The sequence below is a fragment of the Schistocerca cancellata genome, chromosome 1 (genome assembly GCF_023864275.1).
Source record: "Schistocerca cancellata isolate TAMUIC-IGC-003103 chromosome 1, iqSchCanc2.1, whole genome shotgun sequence".
In the NCBI taxonomy this organism is placed as follows: Eukaryota; Metazoa; Arthropoda; class Insecta; order Orthoptera; family Acrididae; genus Schistocerca; species Schistocerca cancellata.
In genome coordinates, this window is record NC_064626.1 from 760,668,383 (window position 1) to 760,693,531 (window position 25,149).

At 37.5% G+C, this 25,149-nt stretch overlaps 1 protein-coding gene across 9 annotated transcripts in view; it reads right to left on the reverse strand.

The window, feature by feature from the left end:
* LOC126186395 (protein lap4) overlaps positions 1-25,149 on the reverse strand; it is a 535,941-nt gene that overhangs the window by 79,684 nt on the left and 431,108 nt on the right. For 8 of the 9 annotated variants that reach the window (XM_049928205.1, XM_049928206.1, XM_049928204.1 and 5 more), the window contains one exon: positions 18,821-18,976. In XM_049928205.1, coding sequence (XP_049784162.1) covers positions 18,821-18,976 — 156 coding nt within the window. Of the gene's footprint in view, positions 1-6,050; positions 6,568-18,820; positions 18,977-25,149 lie in introns of those variants that run through there. The other variant, XM_049928212.1, reaches the window with a different exon arrangement.

Consider the following 25,149-nt stretch of genomic DNA (forward strand, 5'->3'; position numbering starts at 1 on the left):
CTCTCTCTCTCTCTCTCTCTCTCTCTCACACACACACACACACACACACACACACAGTTAGCCTATTTAGTTCTTGAATGCTGTATTAAGTGTGTTACACAACAAAAAGAAGTTCTTCAAATGTTTCCTGTTTTATCAGTGTCACATACATCTTGTGTATGTGTGTTTATATATCATACACATTACAGTGCCTGAAAATGCAAGCCATCCATAGCTCACACTATGATACAACAAAAATAGAATGGTAGAATAAAATATTTTAATGTTTTACAAAATGTATTGTCTTATAAACAATCAAATGACACTATGTCAGATGTTTAACAAAAAATATATATAATGAGGTACATTTGCATCCCACAGCCAATACAACAATAACATTCGAAACAAACAAACAATTACCAGCTAGTTAAACTTTTACACTTATCACTCATACTGACAACACCATAAAAATATCTACATAAAAGTGTTCAAAGGAGATAATATTAACTTTTGGTCTTGTGTAAAGTGATCCCACGAGTTAAGACGGACAATATAACAATAGCAACTATACAAACATCTTTGATCAATGAAGTCTTTTGCACTATATTATACAAAGTACATATGCTGCAACATACAAACAATATAAGTGGTTCTCCGCTCACTCAGTTTTTTGGCATGAGACATCCATTTATTTTTGGCAAACACAAACAAGTCAACAGACATTCACAATAGTTTTAAACAATATATACAGTCTTAAGTCTGAGAGAACCACCAGCTCTCTTGTTTGCTTACTACTTTTGATATTACTGTTGATCTTACCATTATATAAAAATATATGAACAATTATGTTTCTGGTACACTAGAGCAAGCTGATAAGCCTGCACTCATTACATCATAAAAACACACACTCAGCATTATACCATTTTGATTCACTTATTAATAGAATGCACAAGTATACGTTAAAATCTGTATGTAAAAAAGGAGTCATGTATAATTAAACTGAAATTCAGTAATTGTTACATATTGCTTAAGTTAGATAAAAACTAACATCTGTTGTATAAGAATGTTAATTTTTCTTTCTTTTCTATACTAATCGAATAAGAGTGGGCAAGAATGATGCAAAGAAGTACCTTTGAGGAAGACTTGAAGAACATGATTTGCAAATGTAATGCAGAGTATTTCACATTATAATATATGATGAGAATGACAGTCATATAACAAACACTGATCAAACATCACACCACAGATTTATCATTTTTTTGGCAACAATGAACTGTTAAGACTCTCACATGTCCCACTTTTTCATCTATCATGTTAAAAATGTACCAGTTTGAGGAATACTTTAAACTATGAAACTTTGTTCCAAGGGAAGAAAAATTAATGTAGTCCAGACAACACCAAAAGGTACAGATTTTTCATGTTTAAGTTTCTTGTGATCTCTACATGAAATATAATGAAATGACTCAACATCGCACTAGGGGCTGACACCTTGTATCCCCAGACATGAATAATAGATCTTGCCACAGTGGAGAGGTTTGTGAGCCTTAGTGATACAGATAGTCGAACTGTTGGTACATTGAGGTTGGGTGGGTGTTTGTGGAGATGCCAAGCAAATATATGGTACCCAATAAGGTCAACAGACTGCTCAGTAGATGCAGGGCCGAAGTCTGGACAAATGCCTAACATTGCCTTGAAACATTACCCAACATGATTTCTCTTTGTTGGTAAAGTGAAACAACAGCCACTAAATTCTCAGAGAATATGCAAATCTACTATATCATCTGATAATAAACACATCCTCCTGGGTAAAACACTGCAGAGTTAACATAGTCCTCATCACTGGGACCACTCAGGGAAGCTGTCAGAAAGAAGAAGAAGAAAAAGAAGAATTGGCAACCTACAGTTCAGTGTGTAGAATGTTATCAACATAAATTCAGTTGGACGTAATGCTAGTGTAGCTCTGACAATGAACAAAAAATATGAATGAAGGTGAACTACTATGAACAACACAGTGAACAGATTAAAATGCCAATTTATTTATACACAAAGCCAACACAAAGCCATTACCCAACACAGTATTAACAGAAACTTACTTTTTTGAGATGATACCTACATTCTTAAAAACTTACAAGAAAATAAATTGTTAGGTACACAAAGGAGGCAAAAATTTCTTTGTGATGGGGTAGAGTGTGGAAATAGGAAAAAATGAAAAATAATAAGAAAATGTGCAATGGGTGAAAAGGCGTGAAATGGGAAATCACTTGTTTTCACAGAGCACAGCATAATCAACATAGAAACTTGTTTTGAAAGTCATGCCATAAAGATGTACAGATGGCAGAGACTGGAGAAACTGAAAAGTTTCAGATAGATAGGAAACAAGGTGTTAACTGAACTTATTTTCTAGTTATGAAACACAGGTTAAAGCTGATGAAATGGCAAAGAAGGTACAGAATTAAGAAGTTGGGGCCTACATGAATTGAAACTACAGATTTTTGAGATTTTCAAAGGTTAGAATTAGGTAACAGACAAACTATAGAAATGGATAAATAGAAGATGAATGGGTAACTGTGAGAGATGAAACACTACAGCCAACAGACAAAGAAGTAGGAAACAAAACAAATAAATAGGAATCAAGACAAAGCTCAGCATATGAAACACAAGGTATTAAATTTAACTGATATCTATACTCCACGAGCCACTATATGGTTGTGGTGGAAGCTCCTTTGTGTATCATTGTCACTTCCCCCTTTTTCTGTTCTAGTCGTGAAAGGTTTGCAGCAAGAACAATTCCTGGTAATTTTATCTACATGGTCTTTTCATGAGACAGACTTAGGAGGAAGTAATGTATTGGTTGACTCTTCTAAGAACGTACACTATCTTAACTTTAATTGTATACCAAACTGTGATACAGAATGCCTCTCTTGCAGTGTCTGTCAGAGGAGTTTGCTAACATCTCCATCATACTTTAGTGCTTACTAAATTAACCTGTAATGAAATGCATTACTCTTCTTTGACTCTTCACTATTACTTCTATCAATCTTATCTGGTACGGATTCCAGACTGACGAGCAATATTCAATTTTTGTTGTGACTACTTCCTTTGTTGATGGACTACATTTCCTGAGGATTCTTCCAATCAATCTCAGTCTGACATTTGGCTTACTCAAAATTAAATTTATGCTGGAAGTTAGAAGGAATATACAGAAGTGATACATAAAGGAAAGAAAGGGTTGAGGATACAGATGAAGATGAGAAGAATGATACGACACAGCCAGAAGAATGTAACAACGAAAATTATCAATTTTTTCGACAATATAATAATCTATCAATTACATTATATTGCAAGAAGAATATGCCAGATTACTGAATAACCTGCAACAAAATGACACACATGAAGTAGACAACATTTCCTCAGAATTAATATTAGTTTTGGCAGAGCTAGCCGTAACAAAACTATTCCATTTCATCCTCAATAGATATGAGACATGCAGAATACACCCAGACTTCAAAAATAATGTAATAATAACAGTTTCAAAGAAGGTTCTGACAGCTGTGAATATGACTGAACAATCACATTATTAAGTCGGGGGAGCAAAATACTAATTTGAATTATTTATGGAAGAATGGTACCACTAGTAGAAAACAATGTATGTGAAATAGTTTGAAATCCAAAAAAATGTAGAAATATGCAAAGCAACGCTCACCCAACAACTTATCCTCCCAGACCCCTCCAAGAACGACGAATCATTTGTATGAATAGAAAAAGCGTCAGACACTCGTGATTGGAAAACACTCCTTGAAACTATTGAGGCAGCAAGTATAAAATATAGCCAGTGAAAGGTCATCTACAATGCCATACACAAACTGAAATATAGCTTTAAAAATCTAAGGACATGAATTGAGAAGAGAGTGAGTCATGGTTGCAGTACATCCCCTATGATATTTAATCGACACATTATTAGAGATTAAAAGTACTTAGAGAATCAGATGCATGAGTGGCATCTTCAAATGAGGTTATAAGAAGAACATCAACGAAAGTAGAACAAATTTAATTAGGCAGTTCTACAATAATTACACCTGGAAATCAGAAACTAAAAGCAGGAATTTAATGTTTCTATCTGGGCAGCAAAATAACAGATGATGGTCAAATGGAGGATATGAAGTACAGACTGGTAACAGAGAGGGGGAAAAAAAAGGTGTTTCTGGAAAAACGAGATTTATTCAAAATCTAAAGTAAATCTCAGTGTTATGCAGTCTCTTCTGTAGGGATTAGTTTGGAGTGTGAAAAGAATAAAGGGACTGAAACTGGTGCTACAGAACAATGTGGAAGATCCGATTGGTAGATCTAGTAACTAACAAAAAGTCATTGAATCAAATTGGGTGGAAAAGCCCTTTATGGGTCAATTTCACTTACAGTGGGGATAGGCTGACAGGAGACATTGTTAGTACAATTATCTTGATAACATGAGGGAGGAGTGTGAGGGACCTGTGGAAGATAAAAATAGTAGTGGAAGAACACGCTATGATCAAAGAAGGCCATTTCAAACTGATGTAAACTGTTGTAATTATGCATGGATAAACGAACTTTAACAGGACAGTGTTGGTGACTGCATAAAACCAGTGGTCAAACAAAATATTGTTGCTGCTGCAATAAAAACAACAACAACAACAAACTGTAAACTTTCGAGTGGTCAAACTCCTGATGAATGTTCACTGGTACAAATTAGAGAACGTTAATTAACAAAACAAAGATAACAAAATGTTGATGAAGTTATAAATACCGAAGTGTTAGATGATTTCTGAACAACATTCCATGGATTTATATGACAGTTAGAATTCTACAGATCAGTAGTAGACAAAATGGAAAAGATTTTTTTGAGGTGTGCCATGCATCAGCAATGGGACATAAGTTCCCTTTCAAATTTCTAAGCTGAAGTTATTCTGTTGCAGCCAGCATTATTCATAAATTATTAAACAATGCAGCTAGTGAAATGTAATACCAAACATTCTTATGAGGAAATCAATTCAACAGATTACTGTTTTTGATATTAGTTCACAAAAATATTATATAATTAGAGCACATTTATTTCCTTCATACTGGAAATGGAAATGACAGCTATGTTTCAGCAGTCAACAATTTTATATGTTGAAAGAGAATTACATTAAAGTCAGAGTATGTGAAGCCCATTATTTAAAACTACAATAACATATATCATGCCATAAGAACATTTATGAAGTGTTTACCAGGTAACCATGAACATAACCAATTATACTGGGAAGAAGAAGCATTTGATGACAGTTGCATACTGAGGAATGTCATTCTGCAACAAGACTGTTTCAAAATTTTAATTACACTGTTTCAAAATTTTAATTCATTTTCCTTAATCTCTGTCATCTTGCTACAAAAAAATATCTAAAACAGATAAAAAAATCCTCCCAAGAGGTCATGATAACTTTCTTGCATCATCCTTGCCCAACAAAGATGATGGTCCATCTAGTGACCTCAATACTGACACGATAAATTATAAATTTACTTCTTGCACTTTAAAAAATTGCCAATGGATCTTCCTTTTAGTACATTTCAATATTCTGCAAAAATAGCTATCCTGCAGTTCCTATGCACAGCTGACAAATTTGCTGAAATTCTTTCATTTAAGACAGCAATGATGGTTATAATTAACATCCTGTTGAAGAGATAATAAAGAAAGTTTGTAAAGGAATTATAAAATTCTTCTAGAAAGAAAGCAAGAAGTGAGAGAGAGGACATGGAAATAATCAGTGATCATTTTACACAGTTTTTGTGCTATTTCATCATACTGCACCCTACATATGAATCAGTTTGGCATAATGTGGCTTTAATCAGTACACATTCACTTCACTGTAGACATTATTTCCCAGTTATAATATATACACATGTATGGAATGACCAAACAACTTTCAGCAATTTTAATATCCTTGATTCGTAGGAGATATTATTATGTAATGATGTTCATGAAATAAATAAAATTGCAAAATTATTTATATTACAGTTGCTAATCAGAGTAAGTAACTGCTGTTTTTTTTGTATGTATAAACAGCAATCCCTACAGTACAAAAAGAAAAAAAAAGAGGAATGTCTATTTACAATAGCTATGGTGCCACTGATACCATTACACCAAAGAGACTTATTGGATACCAGATGTGTAGGCCAATCAAGAGAGCTGCAGGATGATTAAATCTGTACACAACACTGAGTCCAGTTTTTACCTAAACAGGTAAGATTTTGGATAGGATTTGTTCAACATAATTTCATTCCATTATTACGTCTCAAAAAATCTGACACTTTCATTTCACACGAAAACAAAGGAACCTTCGAAGTTGAATGTACTCAGTCTCCCGCAATCTGGTGCTATTCTCTTAAATGCACAGTGAAAACGTTCGTTGAGTCTGTAACAACTTACGAGAATTAGAATGAACCCAACAGCCACATGTTTAACACATTCTCGTAGCACTTTCTGATTTCAAAACACTAGAAGTTCACAAATGTAAAAGTACAATTACCTCATCGGAGGTATTTCACTGAAGTTCAATGCTAGAGAAGTGGTGAATTCTGGAATAAGCACAAAATTACAAGAGTACATAAAGTGTTTAATAGAATTTGACGGGAAAAAAATTACAACTGTGCAAAAAATGTGATCCTTTTTGAGTGTTCTAACAGCACTACATTTTAAAATGATATATCAAACTGAAGCAATGAATGACAAGGACTTTAGGCCTTACCTTTTATAAAAATAAATAAATAAAAACAGAAACAAACATAATTTACATTCGCAAATAACATGATAAATTAAGAACATTTTGCACACTAAGGCAATTAGCGATGCAACACAAACATGCAACAAATAAAAACCAACAGAATGCGGTCAGGAATTATCAGCTCATCACACTGGAGGACATGCAATATCAACTAAATGTATAACAACAACAATGGTGTAAGTACTGAAGAAGTAATATTTACAAGTACCTGTGAGTGGAAATTGATAAAATTATTTACATTTTGTATAAAGTACTGAACATCATGTATAAATATAAAAGGCACGTATTTTATTTCTTACATACAGAGTTATATATTGACAACATTCAACAGCCATGTTTGAGTCATGACAAGATTATTTAAAATTCAGAACACTAGTCACAAGACAGCAACAAAAATGAAAATAAAAACATTTCTGGTAATCTTATGACCAGTCACAATATTTCCGTGTTTCTATGTCACATGGTTTTAGTAATGTTGGTAACAGTTAAATTACTCTCTGCATTGTGCTATTTCCTTATTTTATGGCAGAAGCATGCCTATAAGAATGAAAGCTTGTTTCCAGTCAAAACCCTCATGATAAGGCATGGCCAAAATATTTTAATTTTTGATACACAAAGCAAGTTTACAGAATACAACTTCACTTCAGACAGACAATCAGTTCTATATCTTTACATTCAGTTCACAGAATGATGTGTGAAGAACCATAGGAGCACACCCTGCAATAAATTTCGGCTTAATTTGCCCACATTTTTTTTTATTCAAATGGATCCAGTCTTGATGGTTAGATACTATAAGAAGTCCATGTTGCAACACTACCACCCTTTTTTATTTTGGTTTTGGAGGGGGAGGGGGGGTTATAGAAATGTGTGGTTTCCGAAGCAATGCACAGGCAAAAATGTACATAACAAGTCAACATTGAGCAATGTTTCAATTAAATATTCTGTTAGTTAATGATACTGCTGTGAAGCATGCTATGATCATACATAATGGACATACACACCATATTGTTCATGTGCAAACATGTGATTCTTCAACTTCTCTTGGCATAATTCATGATGAAATAATTCATGGGAGAACAGCTGAATGCCAGTGTTCAACAGGCACAATATATCAGGAAGCTACCATGTTGCCATCACAGGAGTGCTGATGAACTGACTGCTTAATAGCTGGTGTGGAGCTTTTATCTCCTCCCCGCTCCTCCTGCCAGTGCATTGTCATGTCCATCATTTGCACCAAGGGACTTGTGCCTGTTGTGTCTCTGCTGTTGCTCCACATCGTCGAAGTCAGTTCATTGTGGGATATTTCCTTCCCCTTCTTAATCTGACTAAGTGCACATGCTCAGGCCTTACCAAGGCTGTAGCCACTATCACAAATAATTAGCAGTTCCTCTACTTGAATCTCAATATATTCGTTAATGACACAGTCCAAGGAGTTCAGATGTCAGCATTGTAAACTTAGTATGATAGTAATGTAATTCCAATAGGCAACATTCCACATCTGACTTGTAGGCTGCTGCAGTATTGTGTACTGTATGTGTCAGACAATTGACACTGTCAATGGTCATTGCAGAGAATACCAGTGGTATAGAAGACTGCAGGAGCCCAGTTAGTCAGCAGTCTTAGAAAACAGTCAATCGAAATGACACAGAATGAATTAGAATCATACTAATGTTCTGAAACAGATGTCTAATTTCTGAGACTGTGTCATTAAGGAATCCACAGAGATTTGAGTAGGGGAACCACTAATCAACTGTGATAGTGGTTACATCCTTAGTAAGGATGTAAATCCTTAGTAATCCCATAAAGAAGATAAAAGAGATATCCGACAACCACCTGACTTCAAACACAGACAGAGCAACCGCGGAGATGCTGCTGGCACGTATCCTAGGGCACTGACTGCTGATGGAGTGACATGTCAACAGATTTGGAGGGGTGGAGTGGGGGTGGGGGGAAGGCATAAAGGCCCACACCAGCTTCTAGGTAGCCAGTTCATCAATGGTCCAGTTGATGGCAATGTGGTCACTCGCTGAAATGTTGTGCCTGTTGGCCACTGACATGCAGATCTTTATCCATGGTCGGCCTTTGTCATATGCAAATACTCTTGTATGTGTAACTGATCTGATAATATTTTAGGAGTAACCAACCACCCCCTCCCCCCGCAGTACACACACACACACACACACACACACACACACACACTTTTTGTGGGTGCGCCTGCAGACAAAACAATACTTTCCCTTTTTGATGAGTGGGCTCCTTTCCTCCTAAAGTGTTTACATTCTATCAGAAGTTTCCTATAAAATGAACTAATTTCCAAGAGACATTTATGTCATTTTTCAGTAATCATCTCCAGCAAATGGAAACATCTGTCTGTAAACTATATTAAAGGAAAAAAAGAGAGCTGCTGATTTTTGTGAATAAAGTTTTTCTCATTCCTCAGTGAACAGCACTGATTAATTGTTGTTTAGAAATCACCTAAGTGCAGTTTCAGCATTTTTTTTTACTTTGCCACAAGATGACAATACCAAAACTCTGCTTTAAAACGAAGATTTTACTTGTCTGGATTGACAAAGCAGTTGGTTCTTTGCACTATTCAGCACTGTATGTGACAAAAATAAAATAAATATTCTCTTGTCTATGTTGTCAATATTTCTTTCTGAAGACAATGTTTTTATAAATGTTGAAACCATGGAAAAGGGTTTTTTTTTATAAAGCTTCCATTTTGCAATTGATTGGCTGTTAACTATTCCTACATGAATACTTCTACAAGAAGATTCTCTGAATGGCAGCAGCTAAGTATCACACAAGTGCTTCACAGTTTCATTAAAAAAGTAAGAATTAGTAATTCAAGAAGCCGCTGGACTCAGAGAATCTAAGTAACCACAAATTCAGTACCCATCTCTTAACGTTCTGCACTCTCCCTCCTCAGAAAAAAAAGATGTAAAGCTAAAAAAATGACATTTGTTTTGACAGAAAATTAAGCTTGTATGACTGAAAAAAGTGTTTGTAAAGATAAATAAAAGCACAGAAATTAATTCCAATAGCCACTGGTCAGTAAAAACAGTCTGAACCAAAATCACAGCAACTTCAATAAAATTTATAGGAGGAGGAGGACATTAGTGTGTAATGTCCCATCAACATTGAGGTCAGTAGATACTGAGTACAGGCTCAGATTAGGGATGGATGGAGATGGAAAGCGGTCATGCCCTTTTGAAGCAACCACCCCAACAATTTCCTTAAGAGATTTAGGGAAATCACAGAAGCCTAAATCAGGACAGCCAGAGAAAGGTTTAAACCATCATCCTTCCACATGCCAGTCCAGTGTGCTAACCACTACCGTACCCCCCCGCTCACAGTAATACAATTTATCAGATGTGTATCTGTGATATGTTAGAGTAATTTGGGTCAAAGGCATATAATAGTAATAATTGTTATTGTTGTTATTATTATAACTAGCAATAATAAAAAATAAGCTCTAAGCTTAGGCTTTTGGGAGCTACAGACGCACAAGTATTTTGGAGCATATGCTGAATTGTAACTTCTGAAAGACTTTAATAAGGAAATTATCTTTCAAACTTCATTTATGTACAAGGACAAGGACAATGACAAGGACAAGGATCCTTTATAAAATAATTATGCACAAAAATAATGCCAATAATGATTATATAAAGAAAATCTTTCAAATTTTGGGATTACATATCCCTTGTTCTTAGATGTATTTACAATATTATTTCACAGCAACAGGGCGTGATAAAAGTCCACAATAGTTTAATGACGTGACTCAATACAGCTGTGAGGAATTTGATGAACAACTTGTTTGCCATCAGCTGTACAAATTTATTATTTATTTTCTACCAGTTTTTGTAATAGCAATCATCTTCATCTTCATAGGAAGAAAACAGCTGTACATTGGATGGATAAATTATTCAACTTTCCACTGGATAAAATGAAAACCACCGGACTCATAGAATATTTACAGAGCCATGTTTCCAATGCCAGTACAAAACTGACTTACTATGATTAAACAGAACAATCATTAAGGTGTTAACAAGAGTCCTCATGTTACAACATTTATGATAGTTCTGATTAATCATAATTATGTCAATTTTGTGCTGGTTTCGAAATCATGGCCTGTTATGTGTGGTTCTGAAAATATTTTATGAATTTGTTCATTTTCAATTTGTCCAGCAGAAAGTTAAATTGCATATCCATCCAATGTACACCTTTTTTTCCTCCTGTGAAGATGGTTGCTATGACCAAAACCAGTAGAAAATGAATAATAAATTTGTTCAGCTGATGGCAAATGTGCAATTCTTCAAAAACCCAAAATAAATATGAAGCTGTCACAAACAATTATGATCATACATTTCTAATGTGTGAAACACACATTTATTTTGAGTTGCAGTTTTCAACTTCTGAATACACAACATTCTACAGGTAAAAATATGACTATCTTTACTGAATCACATTACACATACTGTCAGATGGTTTTGTTACTTACACATGCAACTCACTTCAAAAACTCTTGATATCCCAGTATTATACTCTTAGGACAGTCAAAAACAAAAATTGCAAATTTACTAAAACATGTAGAGAGAGAGAAGGAATAAACTAATTCATTTATCTGGTGTTTTGATAGATATTTGCAATTTGGTATGTGTAAATAATTAATGGAGGACAATCATATGATAACATACAGATGTGTTCATCTACAGATATTTGGGATTTTCATTTTTGACTGTCTCTCCCTGTTTTTGCTAAATTTTTAGTTTATATTATTGAACTAGATACACTCAAAACAATTAAGTCCATTACAAGACAATAATTTTACAATACTAATGATTACATCTCTAATTTGGAACTGCCAGGCTTGCAAAACATAAAGCACACAAATAAAAAATGGCATGCTCATGTTTTGTTAGTACCTACACAAAACCTTCGTAAGAAAACTGGTGTGTGTGTGTGTGTGCACACGATTCATTTATACTACCTAGATTTCAGCAATCCAATTTGCTAATGTAATAAACCTGAGTCAACTGACTGTGCCCTACTGCAATATTAAAAGCAGAAAGATAGTGAAAGTACTGGATGGGTTGCAGTCACACAGTGATGAGCTCAGGCAGGGGTCTCCAAACTACAGCCTGCGGGCCGAAACCGGCCCGCGAGGGCCGGCAAACCAGCCCGCGAGGGCTGGCAAACCGGCCCGCATTAGTTGGCTGGACATCCCTGGTATTCGGCCCACCAAATATTTGAGGTGGTACCTATACTGCCAACAATTGAGTTTCGAGGTCTATCGCGACCAATACAACGCTACATTGGCTCTGCTACTCGCTACAAGACTACATAACTAAACTTACTGTTGCGCCGTTTGAAATAACAATGCATTGACACACACTACCTCTGTTGCGTCTTGCAGTAATAGTGTTCCTAACAATGATTTTGAGATTTCGTTAACTTTGCAGGATGCTTTCGTGAAGAATGTGCAGTGACACACTTTTTTGTCGGTGAAATTCGCCAGAATAAAATATGCCAGAATTTCGGTCAGGTACGTCCACCAATCAAAATTATGTAATTAAATACAAATCTTAGTTCGTTTCAGTGCTAGCTATTCCCACAACCTTAGATTTTTGCGATTTCATCTTTCCTTTAGCCTTACATTATGGTGATCATGGAGTGCTAGGGTACTTTAATCCCACTAGGTAGATCTTGGCCCTTATGACTTCGTGGAGGAGTCAATGTGGCCCGCAGACTAAAAAGTTTGGAGACCCCTGAGCTAAGGCATACAAGGAAAGGGAACAATCATGAAAGAACAGAGAATATTTCAGAATTAAGGGTTCATTATTTTTACCTGTGGTCTTTTATATTAAGTATCATATCTGATGAAGCTATTAAAGCAAGTGAAGACAGTAGCATTCTCATTAACAATATCTAGCAGAGCCACAGTATTAGATGCACATGCAAACAATTGGTTCATAGCAAATGCTAACTCCTAATCTAAAATACATCACATACCATAATAAAACAAACAGCGGCAGTGGCTAATTACATTGACAGAAGTAAAATTTACCTCCTCTCTCCACTCCTTCCCTTCTTTCTATATGAAATATATTCATGTAATGAATTTATTTCTATGACTGCTGTGGAAAACTACTTTGTCAACAGTCCAAATGGTGGACGTTCGCCGTTGTTGTCTAATGAGAAATGCAAAATACAATCTTTTTCTGTGGGTGAATTGTGAATTCAATGCGCTTCTATCTTAATTAAAGCTTCCTGTTCAATGTTGACACTTCACTGTTTTTTTCTGTGGCTGAAGACTTATTTTATTAAATAATGGCAAAAGCATGGATCTTCTGACCATGTACCATACACCAACTGGGTTGGGACAAGGTTCCCCAAGTGAAATTCCCTCATATTTCCCCGATTTCCACACAAATTTTAGTATTTTTCTCTGACAAATTTTGAGATCTCAAGGGTAAGTAAAACCAACAATGGAAAATCACAACACACACACACACACACACACACACACACACACACACAACAGAAACGCAACTAGTACACATGACTGCAGTCTCAGGCAACTGAAACCACACTGCAAGCAGCAGCACCAGTGCATGATGGGAGTGGCGACTGGGTGGGGGTAAGGAGGAGACTGGGGTGGTGAGGGGGGAGATAGTATAGTGGGGGTGGCAGACAGTGGAGTGCTGCAGGTATGGAGGGCAGGGGAGAGGTGGGGAAGGGGGGGGGGGAGCGAGTAGCTGAAAAGGGGAGAAATAAAAATACTGGGTGTGGTGGTTGAATAATGGCTGTGTAGTGCTGAAATGGGAACAGGGAAGGGGTTGGATGGGTGAGGACAGTGACTAACAAAGGTTGAGGCTAGGAGGGTTATGGTAACATAGGATGTATTACAGGGAAGTTCCCACCTGCGCAAATCAGAAAGGCTGGTGTTGGTGAGAAGGATCCATATGGCACAGGCTGTGAAACAGTCATTGAAATGGCAGCGTGTTCAGCAACAGGGTGGTCCACTTGTTTCTTGGCCACAGTTGGTCAGTGGCCATTCATGCAAACATACAGCTTGTTGGTTGTCATTCCTACATAGAATGCAGCACAGTGGTTGCAGCTTAGTTTGTAGATCACATGAATGGTTTCACAGGATGTGATGAAGCAAGCTGGGATAATTTTAATTACCCTCTTGTTTTGCCATCTGCCTTTTTAAATTCATTTTTTCATGTTTAACTAATTACCATTAACATACATAAATATAATCTGCGTCTTCATGAAAGAGAAAGACTGGCCCTTAGTTTTAAATAATATAACACCAGATCTAATTTTGTGCTTAGTTTTAGGTATGTAAGTGTTTTTCCAATTCATTTTGACTGTTCCTAGTTAGTATCTTTTGTTATAGGGTGAAATCAGTAATTGTTTCTTAACATAAATTCCATTGTTGACAAACATCTGGAAGACAAAATGCTAGTATTCTTAAAATATCTATTTGGCTTTAGTCAGAAAGGATGTTAGCAAAATCAACCCTTTATTAATTCCAAAGTAATTAGTAGATTTTTCAAAAGTAATTTTTCAAAAGTATTGTTTGCATAACTATATATGTTAATTTCATGACTTAAACAAATAATTTGGATTAACTCATGTAGTAGAAGGAACTGTAAAAAGACGGAATTTTTCAATGTATTCAGTTAATTTAATGAGTTAAGTTTTAATTATAATTTCTGCAAATTAAACTTCGAACAATGTTTAGTTTGAATACCTATTATTGTGATGATTATAAGGGCCTCTTTTTTGCCCACGAGACAGTCAGTCCACAGCTGAGTTTCAGACAAGGAACCTGTGTTGGTCAGAACAACAACAATGCTTCAACTCAATTGTGGAACAAGTGTTGAACAATTAGGCCGTGTATTAGAACAATGACAGTGTCTGCTCCATATGTACCAACACCAGATTTTCTATACATCCTACTTTCCCATAACCGTCCTGGCCTCAACCTTCATAAGTCAATGTCCTCACCCATTCAGCCCTCTCCCTGTTCCCATTCCAGCACTACACAGCTGTCATTCCACCATCACACCCAGTTTTTTTATTTCTCACCTCTGTCTGTTACTCTCCCTGCCCTCCATACCTGCAGCACTTCACAGTCCCTACCTGACCCATCCTCCTCCTTACCCCCACCCAGTTGCCACTCCCATGCACTGGTGCTGCTGCTCACATTGAGACCTTAAAGCCTGAAAGCTTTAATTGTGAGTGTCTTTTTGTTGTGCCTATCTGTGACTCAGAATCTCCGCTATGTGGTATTTTGCAACTTTCCTTTTCATAATATTTTTACAAGGGTAAGTTAAGAATAAGTTACGGTACAAGAAACAATAGTGTAAATGAGAAAATATATAAAGAACTTGCAAGCAGATGGTGTTTCCTGGTGGGAGCAAAAATCTTAAGCACTGACACCAACGTCTTTTGCAATGAATTTTTTTTAGGTGAAGAAAGCAAGCCAAATGGTATGTTTTTCATTAAGACCACTGATGTTATTTTATTTCAATAAAATGAAACACATTTGGAGATAAAAATACGTATTTCCTTGGAGTCACAAGACAGATTTAAAATACCTTCAATGATTTGAGAAATAATGTCAGGAAAAGGTAGGCCTCTTGAAAAAAGTATAAAGGCAGGGATGAACTGTGTACACCAACACAGTAGGTGACCACCAATAAAATGTTGATTCTACTATGTTTGTTATTGTAAGTTATTACTCACGTGGTACATCTATTATTTTACAGGTATGTTGTGATTTTTCTTTTGAGAAATATATGAGTTATACCGTACGAACTGCCTTCTTCTTGCTGTCCTTACTTTCTAACATATAAAGTACTTCTGAAGTGCCAAAATGTACTAGAACAAATAAAATGTCTATAAAAAGCTGCACTGTACAATGTACTTGCAGTGGGACAGTCACAATTCCTGAAATCCATCGCACATGGTCTCTGGCCTGCTGAGGAGCACCGCAGCCATGGGACCATGGCTAAAACCTGAAAATCCATTGCATTACTGCACACACAAACAGACCTGGCCTGCGGGCAGGTCAGTGAGACTAGATCCGATGGGCAGTGCCTGTACATCAGGGGGAACCGAATGGCTTCAGACTGGTAGGCCCGATTCATTACAGATACGCACAGATATGGCCTGCAGCTTTGGCCCATTGCAGAAATCCACTCATGTGGCAAGCTATTCATGAGCCACATACAGCATGTTGGTGAAACGAGACCATGGTCTTCAGTTCATGCAGCAAATAACTTGTTCAAATACACTGAGGATCAATAATGATGAGGACTGGTAGCAACTCATTGTAAAGATGATTGATGAGCCACAGACAGGCACGTAGAGAAGACAATCACACTTCCACAACTAAATTTTCAGCCATAGCTTTTGACACAAAAAGAGTACACACACATTCACACAATCACTCAGACACAAGTCATGCACACATGACCACTGTCTCTGGCCTCTGTGCCTACAGTCTCTGAGAATCAGATTCAAACAAACCACTCCTCATGCCTCCCTGTGTCTCATCGGTAGCTGCTAGGCTAGCGGTAAGAGTGGTGGCAGCACTGACTGCAAGCTGAGGGGAGCGGTAGAAACGAGTGAAGCAGTAGTAATGAGGGAGTAGGGAAGCAGCGCGTGTACTCAGCTGCACCCAGCCACCTGATGTGTTTGTAATTCCCTGATTTCCAAAATCTGTGGCAACCCTGATTTACCTTCCACCTTGTGGACATATCCAATAATAATAGTGGTTCCACTTTTTACTTCCAAGAATAGTTCTATTAACATGATTTAAAGAGGGGAAAGAAACAAAGAGGGAAAGCCATGAACCAATTGACTCATATGTGTATACTGGGAAATCATCCAGACATTTTTGGTACAACATACAGCTGATACCCATTTTTCAAACCTACTAAAATGTCAATTTACACATTAGTATTTACATCCACACCTAGTCTATTTTCTGCAAGCAAATAGCTACTTACTTTTGTTATAAATACAGACATTATTTCTAAGGATAGTAAAAAAAATAAGTGTGTGCTATTCAGGAATGACTTTACATTCAGTGTTGCCAACTAGTAAATAAACAACAAAGATACCACAAATAGAATTAAAAGAATACTCTTTGTGAATCCATAGTAAAATAATTTACAAAGCAGTAACAATTTCTGCATGCAGTACATAAAGAGGCGGAGGTATGGTTTAAGGTGAACTGCTCACTGTAATTAATACCAGTACTGATACAATAGTGTAAATAATTGCTTGTATTTATAATAGAAAATTTCATTAAGTAAATCCTTTAAAAACTTTTCATAATACAACTCCTATGACTGAGTAAGCATTTCCTACAATTAATTTGTGCCACTAATCTCAATGCCATTTGAAGCAAAATTTGCTTAAAAAAGATCAGTACATTCACAAATCTTCAGTTTCACAGCTACTGGAACAAAGAAAGAATTGATAAAACTCGAAAGTGCAGAACAATTTAGTTTACCCAGAAGAATAAACGTGAATACTACAGTCCACTTTAAGAGATCAAACAACAATGTTGTGATGAACTGCAGCAATGTGTTATGAGCCAACAAATTACACAACATCCGACTTAGCTCCAAGAAACTACCAAGAAATCAGCATGTAGCTTTAGTTATTTCCTGGTGAAATGCTAAGAAATTGGCAGGTACAAAAAGGTAGAGGACAGTATGCCTAAGGAAACACTACTGCAGAGAGGAAACACTACTGCAGAGAGTTGTACGAAACCAGTCTTTGAGCTGAAGAATACAACACCAAAACATGTAGCAGCAGCAATAATAATAATAATTAAATCTGAGTAGATAGTTAAATGACAAGAGGACAAAGGAGACAAAACATAAATTAAATTACCGTTACCCCAACAGGACTTGAGGCAGCTTAGCTGATTATCCTTAAACCCCCCCCCCCCCCTCTCTCTCTCTCTCTCTCTCTCTCTCTCTCTCTCTCTCTCTCTCTCTGTGTGTGTGTGTGTGTGTGTGTGTGTGTGTGTGTGTGTGTGTGTGTGTGTGTGTGTGTGTACACTTGTATTTGATATAATAATCCTGTATATAATATCTTACTGAAAATTTTTTGTTTGTTTCTCAGATAGTGACAGCATCTATACATGTCCTACTTTAAAAAATGGCTCAAGATAAGAAGTAACAAGAATTTAAAACCAACCCAACGGAGTGTACAAATAGCTATTAATGTGCATTTGTATGTTCTATTTGCCAATGAAGGACCGGTGCTGTATAACTAGCTAATGATAACTACCTTAAAATGGGAAAGATTTATATGTAAAAATAATGGAAATAACCTTCACAACATATTGCCTGCCTCTAGAGCAGCAGCTTTCTTCTCCTATAATTTGCAATTTAAATACAAGTTTCAAGTCAGGTGGCAGTGAAAAAATTAAAAGTATCAGGGATAAGTATGAAGATAACAGCATTCTGTGATGTGTATAATAAGTCAGAGAGAGATCTCAGTTCTAACAGTTTTAAATAACTATTTTAAAAAGCTCATTTGGATCGTATTAACAATTCCACAAAGTGCATCGATTATTTCTATCTCTGAAGTTTTATTTTTTAATTGCTATTAATTATGTTGCAGCTGGGTGGTACGAATGATTTAAATGCAGCAAGAAAACACTGTATGCACATGCTAGTGATTCAAAAATTACTTTAAAGCCATGCTACATAAAGATAATTAGGACTCTACTGAAGATTAAATGGATCGTGTAGCTAGGCAAATGGATGATAGATGGCACAAGGAAGTTCTTCACAAGATTTCATGAGAGAAGAAAAAATTTAGATAACAACTCAATGTAAGATGGATAGATGACATTAAAGAACATGCATCATCATCATCATCATCATCATCATCATCAACCACAAAGACAAATGCATTCCTAGACACTTAATTTAAAACTTTTGAGCATGACAGTAAGCTTGCATGCCTCTTATACGTAACGAAAAGTAGTCCAAGTTCTAACTTACCGCTGTTGGCTGGGGGGCTAGTGTATGTTTGCTCATTACGATAGTGGTGGTCTTGAGATCCGATTTTGGTCCTCCAGGTGATTTTGGTGCTATCATTTCTGTTGGGCTTGATGGTTTGCTAACAAGCAGTCCTGCTGCTCTCACAACATCCAGAACCTGAAATGAGAATTTTTTAATATAATGCTAGAAAAATTCCCATTTGTTTCAAGTGAGTGGATAGGCACAAAGATGTGCACTTCTCATTCCATATTTTGGTTTCACCAGATTCAACAGTACTACCAGCAGTATACATAACCATTAATTTGGGTGGTTATATTGTGAGTTAGTTGGAAAGAGGCATGATTTTCTGTACAGAATTTGGGGAAAGAATTTTACTTGTCTTTCCAATAATTTCCAAAACAAATGACTAACTCCAAATGTGAAACCTAAAACAAATTTGCACTGCTGTTGGACCAAAATAAATAATTTTTTTTGTAAGTCACTGAAATATTGCATTTACAGAACATCTCCTCTTCAGTCAGATGCCAAGGAAAAGATTGTAAATTTACACACATCTTTTGTTTTCTGTAAGCATCATACAGAGAGGCAATCAAAGCACGCAAGCCAGCCAGCCAGCCAGCCAGCATGCATGCCTACCCACCCTCCTTCCCTGTAAACCTTTTAACCTCTCTCTTAATTTATTTGTTGACAGTTGACTGAGCACGTCTGATAGCAAGAAGAAGGTTGTTTGTTACATTTATGTGGTTTTGTTTCCAGCTTTGTCTATAGGTAAAGTTGGCTCTTTTCTTTTATCTGTTGTACTAAAAGAAGTAACACTTGCTGCTGTGTTTTATTAAGTCATGAAGGCTCTCTGCAGTTAACATACATTCTGCAAAGAGTAACTGAAGGAACACAGTGTCATTTACAGTAGTCTATATCTAAGGACCTTCTGACTTCAGAAGATGAGGAGGATCTTTTGTCAACTGAGCAGATAACATTAAGCGCAGAGAAAAGAGCTCCATGGAAGTAGGCACGGCTAAAATCCCTTGAACACATGAGCCTACCAAAGTATATTAATTTTGTAAGAGACATCTTAGTGAAGCTACAAAATCCATTATTTTCAAGACAAAAATGTCCATACTAAATGACAGGTGTTCATTACAGACATCTGTTGAGCATTTACAGGATATTTCCTGCTATCAGGCTTGTTACAACACTGAGGTGACAGAAGTCATGGGATACCTCCTAATATCTTGTTGGACCTTTCTTTGCTTGGTGTAGTGCAGCAAATGGATGTGGCATGGAGTCAACAAGTTGTTGGGAGTACCCTGAAGAAGCCTCTACAGTTATCTATAATTGTGAAAGTGTTGCTGGTGCAGGATTCTGTGCAAAAACTGACCTCTTGATTATATCATAAAAGTCTTCATTGGGGTTTGTGTCGGGCAATCTGGGTGACCAAACATTCACTAGAATTGCCCAGAACGTTCTTCACACACAATGCAAACAACTGTGGCCTGGTGACATGGAACACTGTCATCCATAAAAAGTCCATCATTGCTTAGGAACATGAAATCCACGAATGGCAGCAAATGTTCTCCAAGTAGCCAAACACCATTTCCAGTCAATGATAAGTACAGTCAGACTAGACAACCCAGTGCATTCCATGTAAATACAGCCCACACCATTCTGGAGTCATCACCAGCTTGCACTGTGCATTGTTACCAAATTAGGTCCATGGCTTCATGGGGTCTCAACAGTTGAACCCTACCATGTGCTCTTACTAACATAAATCTGGACTCATATGATCAGGCCACAATTTTCCAATCATCTAGTGTCCAATCAATATGGTCATGAGCCCAGGAGAGGTGGTGCAGGCAATGTCATGCTGTTAATAAAGGCACTATCATCGGCTGTCTGCTGCCACAGCCCACTTACATCAAATTTTGCCACACTGTCCTAATGGTGTGGGATCCTTACCAGGTGGGATTGACGGAGGACATCGAAAGGGTGCAAAAAAGGGCAGCTCGTTTTGTATTATCACGTAATAGGGGAGAGAGTGTGGCAGATATGATATGCGAGTTGGGATGGAAGTCATTAAAGCAAAGACGTTTTTCGTCGCAGCGAGATCTATTTACGAAATTTCAGTCACCAACTTTCTCTTCCGAATGCGAAAATATTTTGTTGAGCCCAACCTACGTACGTAGGAATGATCATCAAAATAAAATAAGAGAAATCAGAGCTCGAACAGAAAGGTTTAGGTGTTCGTTTTTCCCGTGCGCTGTTCAGGAGTGGAATGGTAGGGAGATAGTATGTTTGTGGTTCGATGAACCCTCTGCCAAGCACTTAAATGTGAATTGCAGAGTAATCATGTAGATGTAGATGTAGATTGTTATGTCTCACATTGATTTCTACAGTCTTTTCATGCAGTGTTGCTTGTATGTTAACACTGATAACTCTACACAAACACTGTTGCTCTCGGTCATTAAGTGAATGCCATTGTCCATTGAGTTGTCTGTAGTGAGCAGTAATGCTTGAAAGTTGGTGTTCTCAGCACACTCTTCACATTGTCGATCTCGGGATACTGAATTTCATAACAGTATCCAAAACGGAATGGCCCACGCATCAAGCTCCAACTACCATTCCGCACGCAAATCTTAATTTCCATCTTGTGACCATAATCATGTGGGAAACATCTTCACATGAATCACCTGAGAACAAATGACAGTTCCGCCAATGCACTGCCCTTTTATACCTTGTGTATGCAATACTACCACCATCTGTATATGTGCAATCACTATCCCATGACTTGGGTCATCTCATTGTAAATAGGTTAAGGAGCAACAGTTGTGAGTTAGGATAAAATTAGCAAGGTGTATAAGGAATGAAGTAGAGGGATGGGGCCTGAAGGACAGAAATAGTGGTGAGACCATGAACATGATGGATGTTAGTGAATAGGGAAATGGCGTCAACAGTGATGAGTATGGATCGAGGAAGTAATGGGGTTGGAATGGTGGAGAGTAGTTTAAGGAAGTGGTTGGTATCTTTGATGTGGGAGGCGAGATTACGGGCAATTGGTTGGAGGTGTTGGTCAATGAGGGCCAAAATTCTTTCAGATGGAAGTGGGTGCACGGGGCATCATAGGAATGAGGCGGAAATGGATTTGTGGGGCAGGTTCTGAGAAGGGCCTAAGGCTTCAACTCGCATCCTGTTTATTGGCCATCTAGAGAAAAACTTCCCAACCTTCAAAAACTCCCAACCCCTCCTAGTCTGGCTCGGGTTCATTGAAGATACATTCTTTGTCTGAACACTGGGCCAAGGTACCCTACCTTCATTCCTTCACAACCTCAGCACCTCTCCCACCCACTTCATCTGGTGCTCCTCCATCCAGTGTGCCATTTTCCTGGACACAGACCATCCCATCTCTGAATACACACACACACACACACACACACACACACACACACACACACACACACACACACACACACACACACCGCCACTAAGCACAAAGTAGTGTTTGTCACCCACCCACAATCTCCGCATCATTGTAGTCTATCCTTGGCCACTCCCAATCCACCCATTCAGCACTTCCTATTCCAGTCCTGTCATATCCTTATACAACTCCATTAGAAACTGAGCCACCTATGAAAGCAGCTACATCAAATACCAGCTCTGTTGCAATCACTGCAAGTTTTTAATATTGGCGTGACAATCAACCAGCTGTCCACCTGTATGAAGGGCCACTGCCAAATTATGGCCAAGAACAAAGTAGTTCACCCTTTGGCACACATACAGCTGAATGTACCATGGTTGATTTCAATGGTTGCTTCACTACCCAAGCTGTCTGGATCTTCCCCTCCATCACCAGCTTTTCTGAACTGTGCAGATGGGAGTTATCCTTACAACACATTCTCCACTGCTGAAATTATCACGGCCTCTACCAATAGTAACCTACTGTCCCCACAACCTCCACCCTAAAGTTTCCACCCTCTGTCCTATCACCACATCCCCTATTCTCATCTCCCACCCTCTCTGTGTGCTACCCTCTGCCAAATTTCCCACCTGTCTTTCCCCTTCCCCCCCCCTCTCGTTTTTTTGCTCCCCCCCCCCCCCCCCCCCCCCCTCAATTCCCTGCCCCACAGCCTCACGACACTGTGACTGTTGGCAACCTAGTCCCTTCATTCTCCATCAAACAGCACTCTTCTCCCTTCTCCCACCTCACCTGTACCCTGCTACAACTTCCTCTGTCTTGCCACCTCCACATTGCTACTACCATTTTAAGTGACAGTTGCATTCCAGTACAAGCTGCCAGACAACAGTCATGTGTGTGTGAGGTGTGCTTGCTTGCTTGCTTGCTTGCTTACTGTGTGTGTGTGTGTGTGTGTGTGTGTGTGTGTGTGTGTGTGTGTGTGTGTGTTTTGAATTCTGAAGGGCTTCAACTGAAAACTGAAATATTTCTAAAATTCCCTTTTCACTGTGGCTGTCTGCAACACAATATCTCCTCTGTGTAGTGAGAAGCAATCTATCCTTTCCATCTTACTGTTATGAGAATGAATAACAGGCACTATGTTAGCTTCTTTCCACACATGGTATTAGCATGTGATGAAAAGTGAAGATAGATTAAAAGGGAGGAAACAGTGAATAGTACTAGTAATATCTATTTGTCAATAAACCAGTTCAATAGATTTTAAAAATTGTATATTTTCCAGCACAGTCACATAGAACTCCCACAAGAAATTACTGCTTTCAACATTCACTGGCATTTGAAAAAATTCTGACATCTCTAGCTCAACAACAATGTCTTTTTTTCCCCCCACAATTCAGCCCTGTTGCTCTATATGTCCGTGCATCTAATATTCAATGATGGTTATTCATTTTGTGGCAACAAATGTCATTTCCTTATGCTTTCAAACTTGGCTTCACCAAATAGTTGTAACACCAAGAGACCATTACTAAATTATGTAGGAAATTTCTTGTCACCTTTTGAGTTTATGTAGTATCTAACTACATAAAATCAAATGCAGCAACTGTTATGCTAAAAAAAATTTCATTCTGTTTTACTAATGGTAATCTATTGTAACATTTGAACGGGAAAAATTATCAATGATGGCAGATAGCCCTTTATTTTCAGCGTAGAAGTGACATTTGATTCACCAAGATACACTACCACTCATTAATTTCAATACAATATTTATAACACAAATGAAACATTATTTCTCACAAAATATAATTATATTAACTTCCACAAATGTAATAAAAGCACGATCATTATATTTTACTTTCATCAAAGTATCCTCCTTTGGATTTAATGACTGCCTCACAAACTCGAGGCATGCAGTCCATAAGTTTTTGTAGGTATCGTGAATCTATATGATTCCTCTCATCCTTAACAACATTCCAGAGATGTTCCTTGCCGGATATATTAACTTCCGTGATATGTCGGTCCACTCAATCCCAGACCATTTCAATAGGCTTACAATCAGGGCTTTGGGACAGCCATACCATATCATTCAGTACTTTCTGTTTTTCCTTTGATGCAATGTAGTTCATACAGCATGCTGACCAATGTTTGGTGTCATTATCCTGTTGTTAGGTGAACCCTTTCACTATTAAGCACAATCCACATCGTATTGTACGATACAGAAGTATGCGATGGTACTGCTCCTGATCTTTACATCCTTCCATTTTCACAATGTTGCCAGCTCTATCTCCAGCAAAACACCCCCAAACCATAACAGAACCTCCACTGTAAGCAGAACACACTGCTGGGCTACCCTTTCCCCTACAAATCATTGAACAAATATTCTCCTTCTGGTTCCAAAAATCCTCGAACTTTGATTCATCAGTGAGTAACACCTTCGTCCAATCTTCCGATGTCCAATTACGATTTTTTCTAGCCCATTCAAGTGTCTCCTGATTATTTATGGACCTTAGAAGGGTTTTCTTGATGTCACACACCCTTTCAAGCTGACTTCAGTCAGTCTCCTTTTTTACAGCTGCAACAGATATTGTTGGCGTGTTCATATCTACCAATTATGCACAAATTTGGAGCGCTGTTTTGAATCTATTTCTCTTACTGGTAATTCTGCTATATTTATCATCACTTTTAATTGTTTTACGAGGTTCACCTGGTCGTGGTATGTCCTTATTGGTACCTGTTGTCTTTTAGTGCTTAAAGGTGTATTGCACTCCCCCTATAGACACACTACACAATTTGGTGAACAGATAAAGCTGCTTGGCTAAGTGCTACAATTGCAGCACGTTTTTTCTCTGGATATCTCTACTCATGGAGCCATACTAGTGATGTGCACACTCAGTGTCATGAAGGAACTAACATGCAGGAACCACAT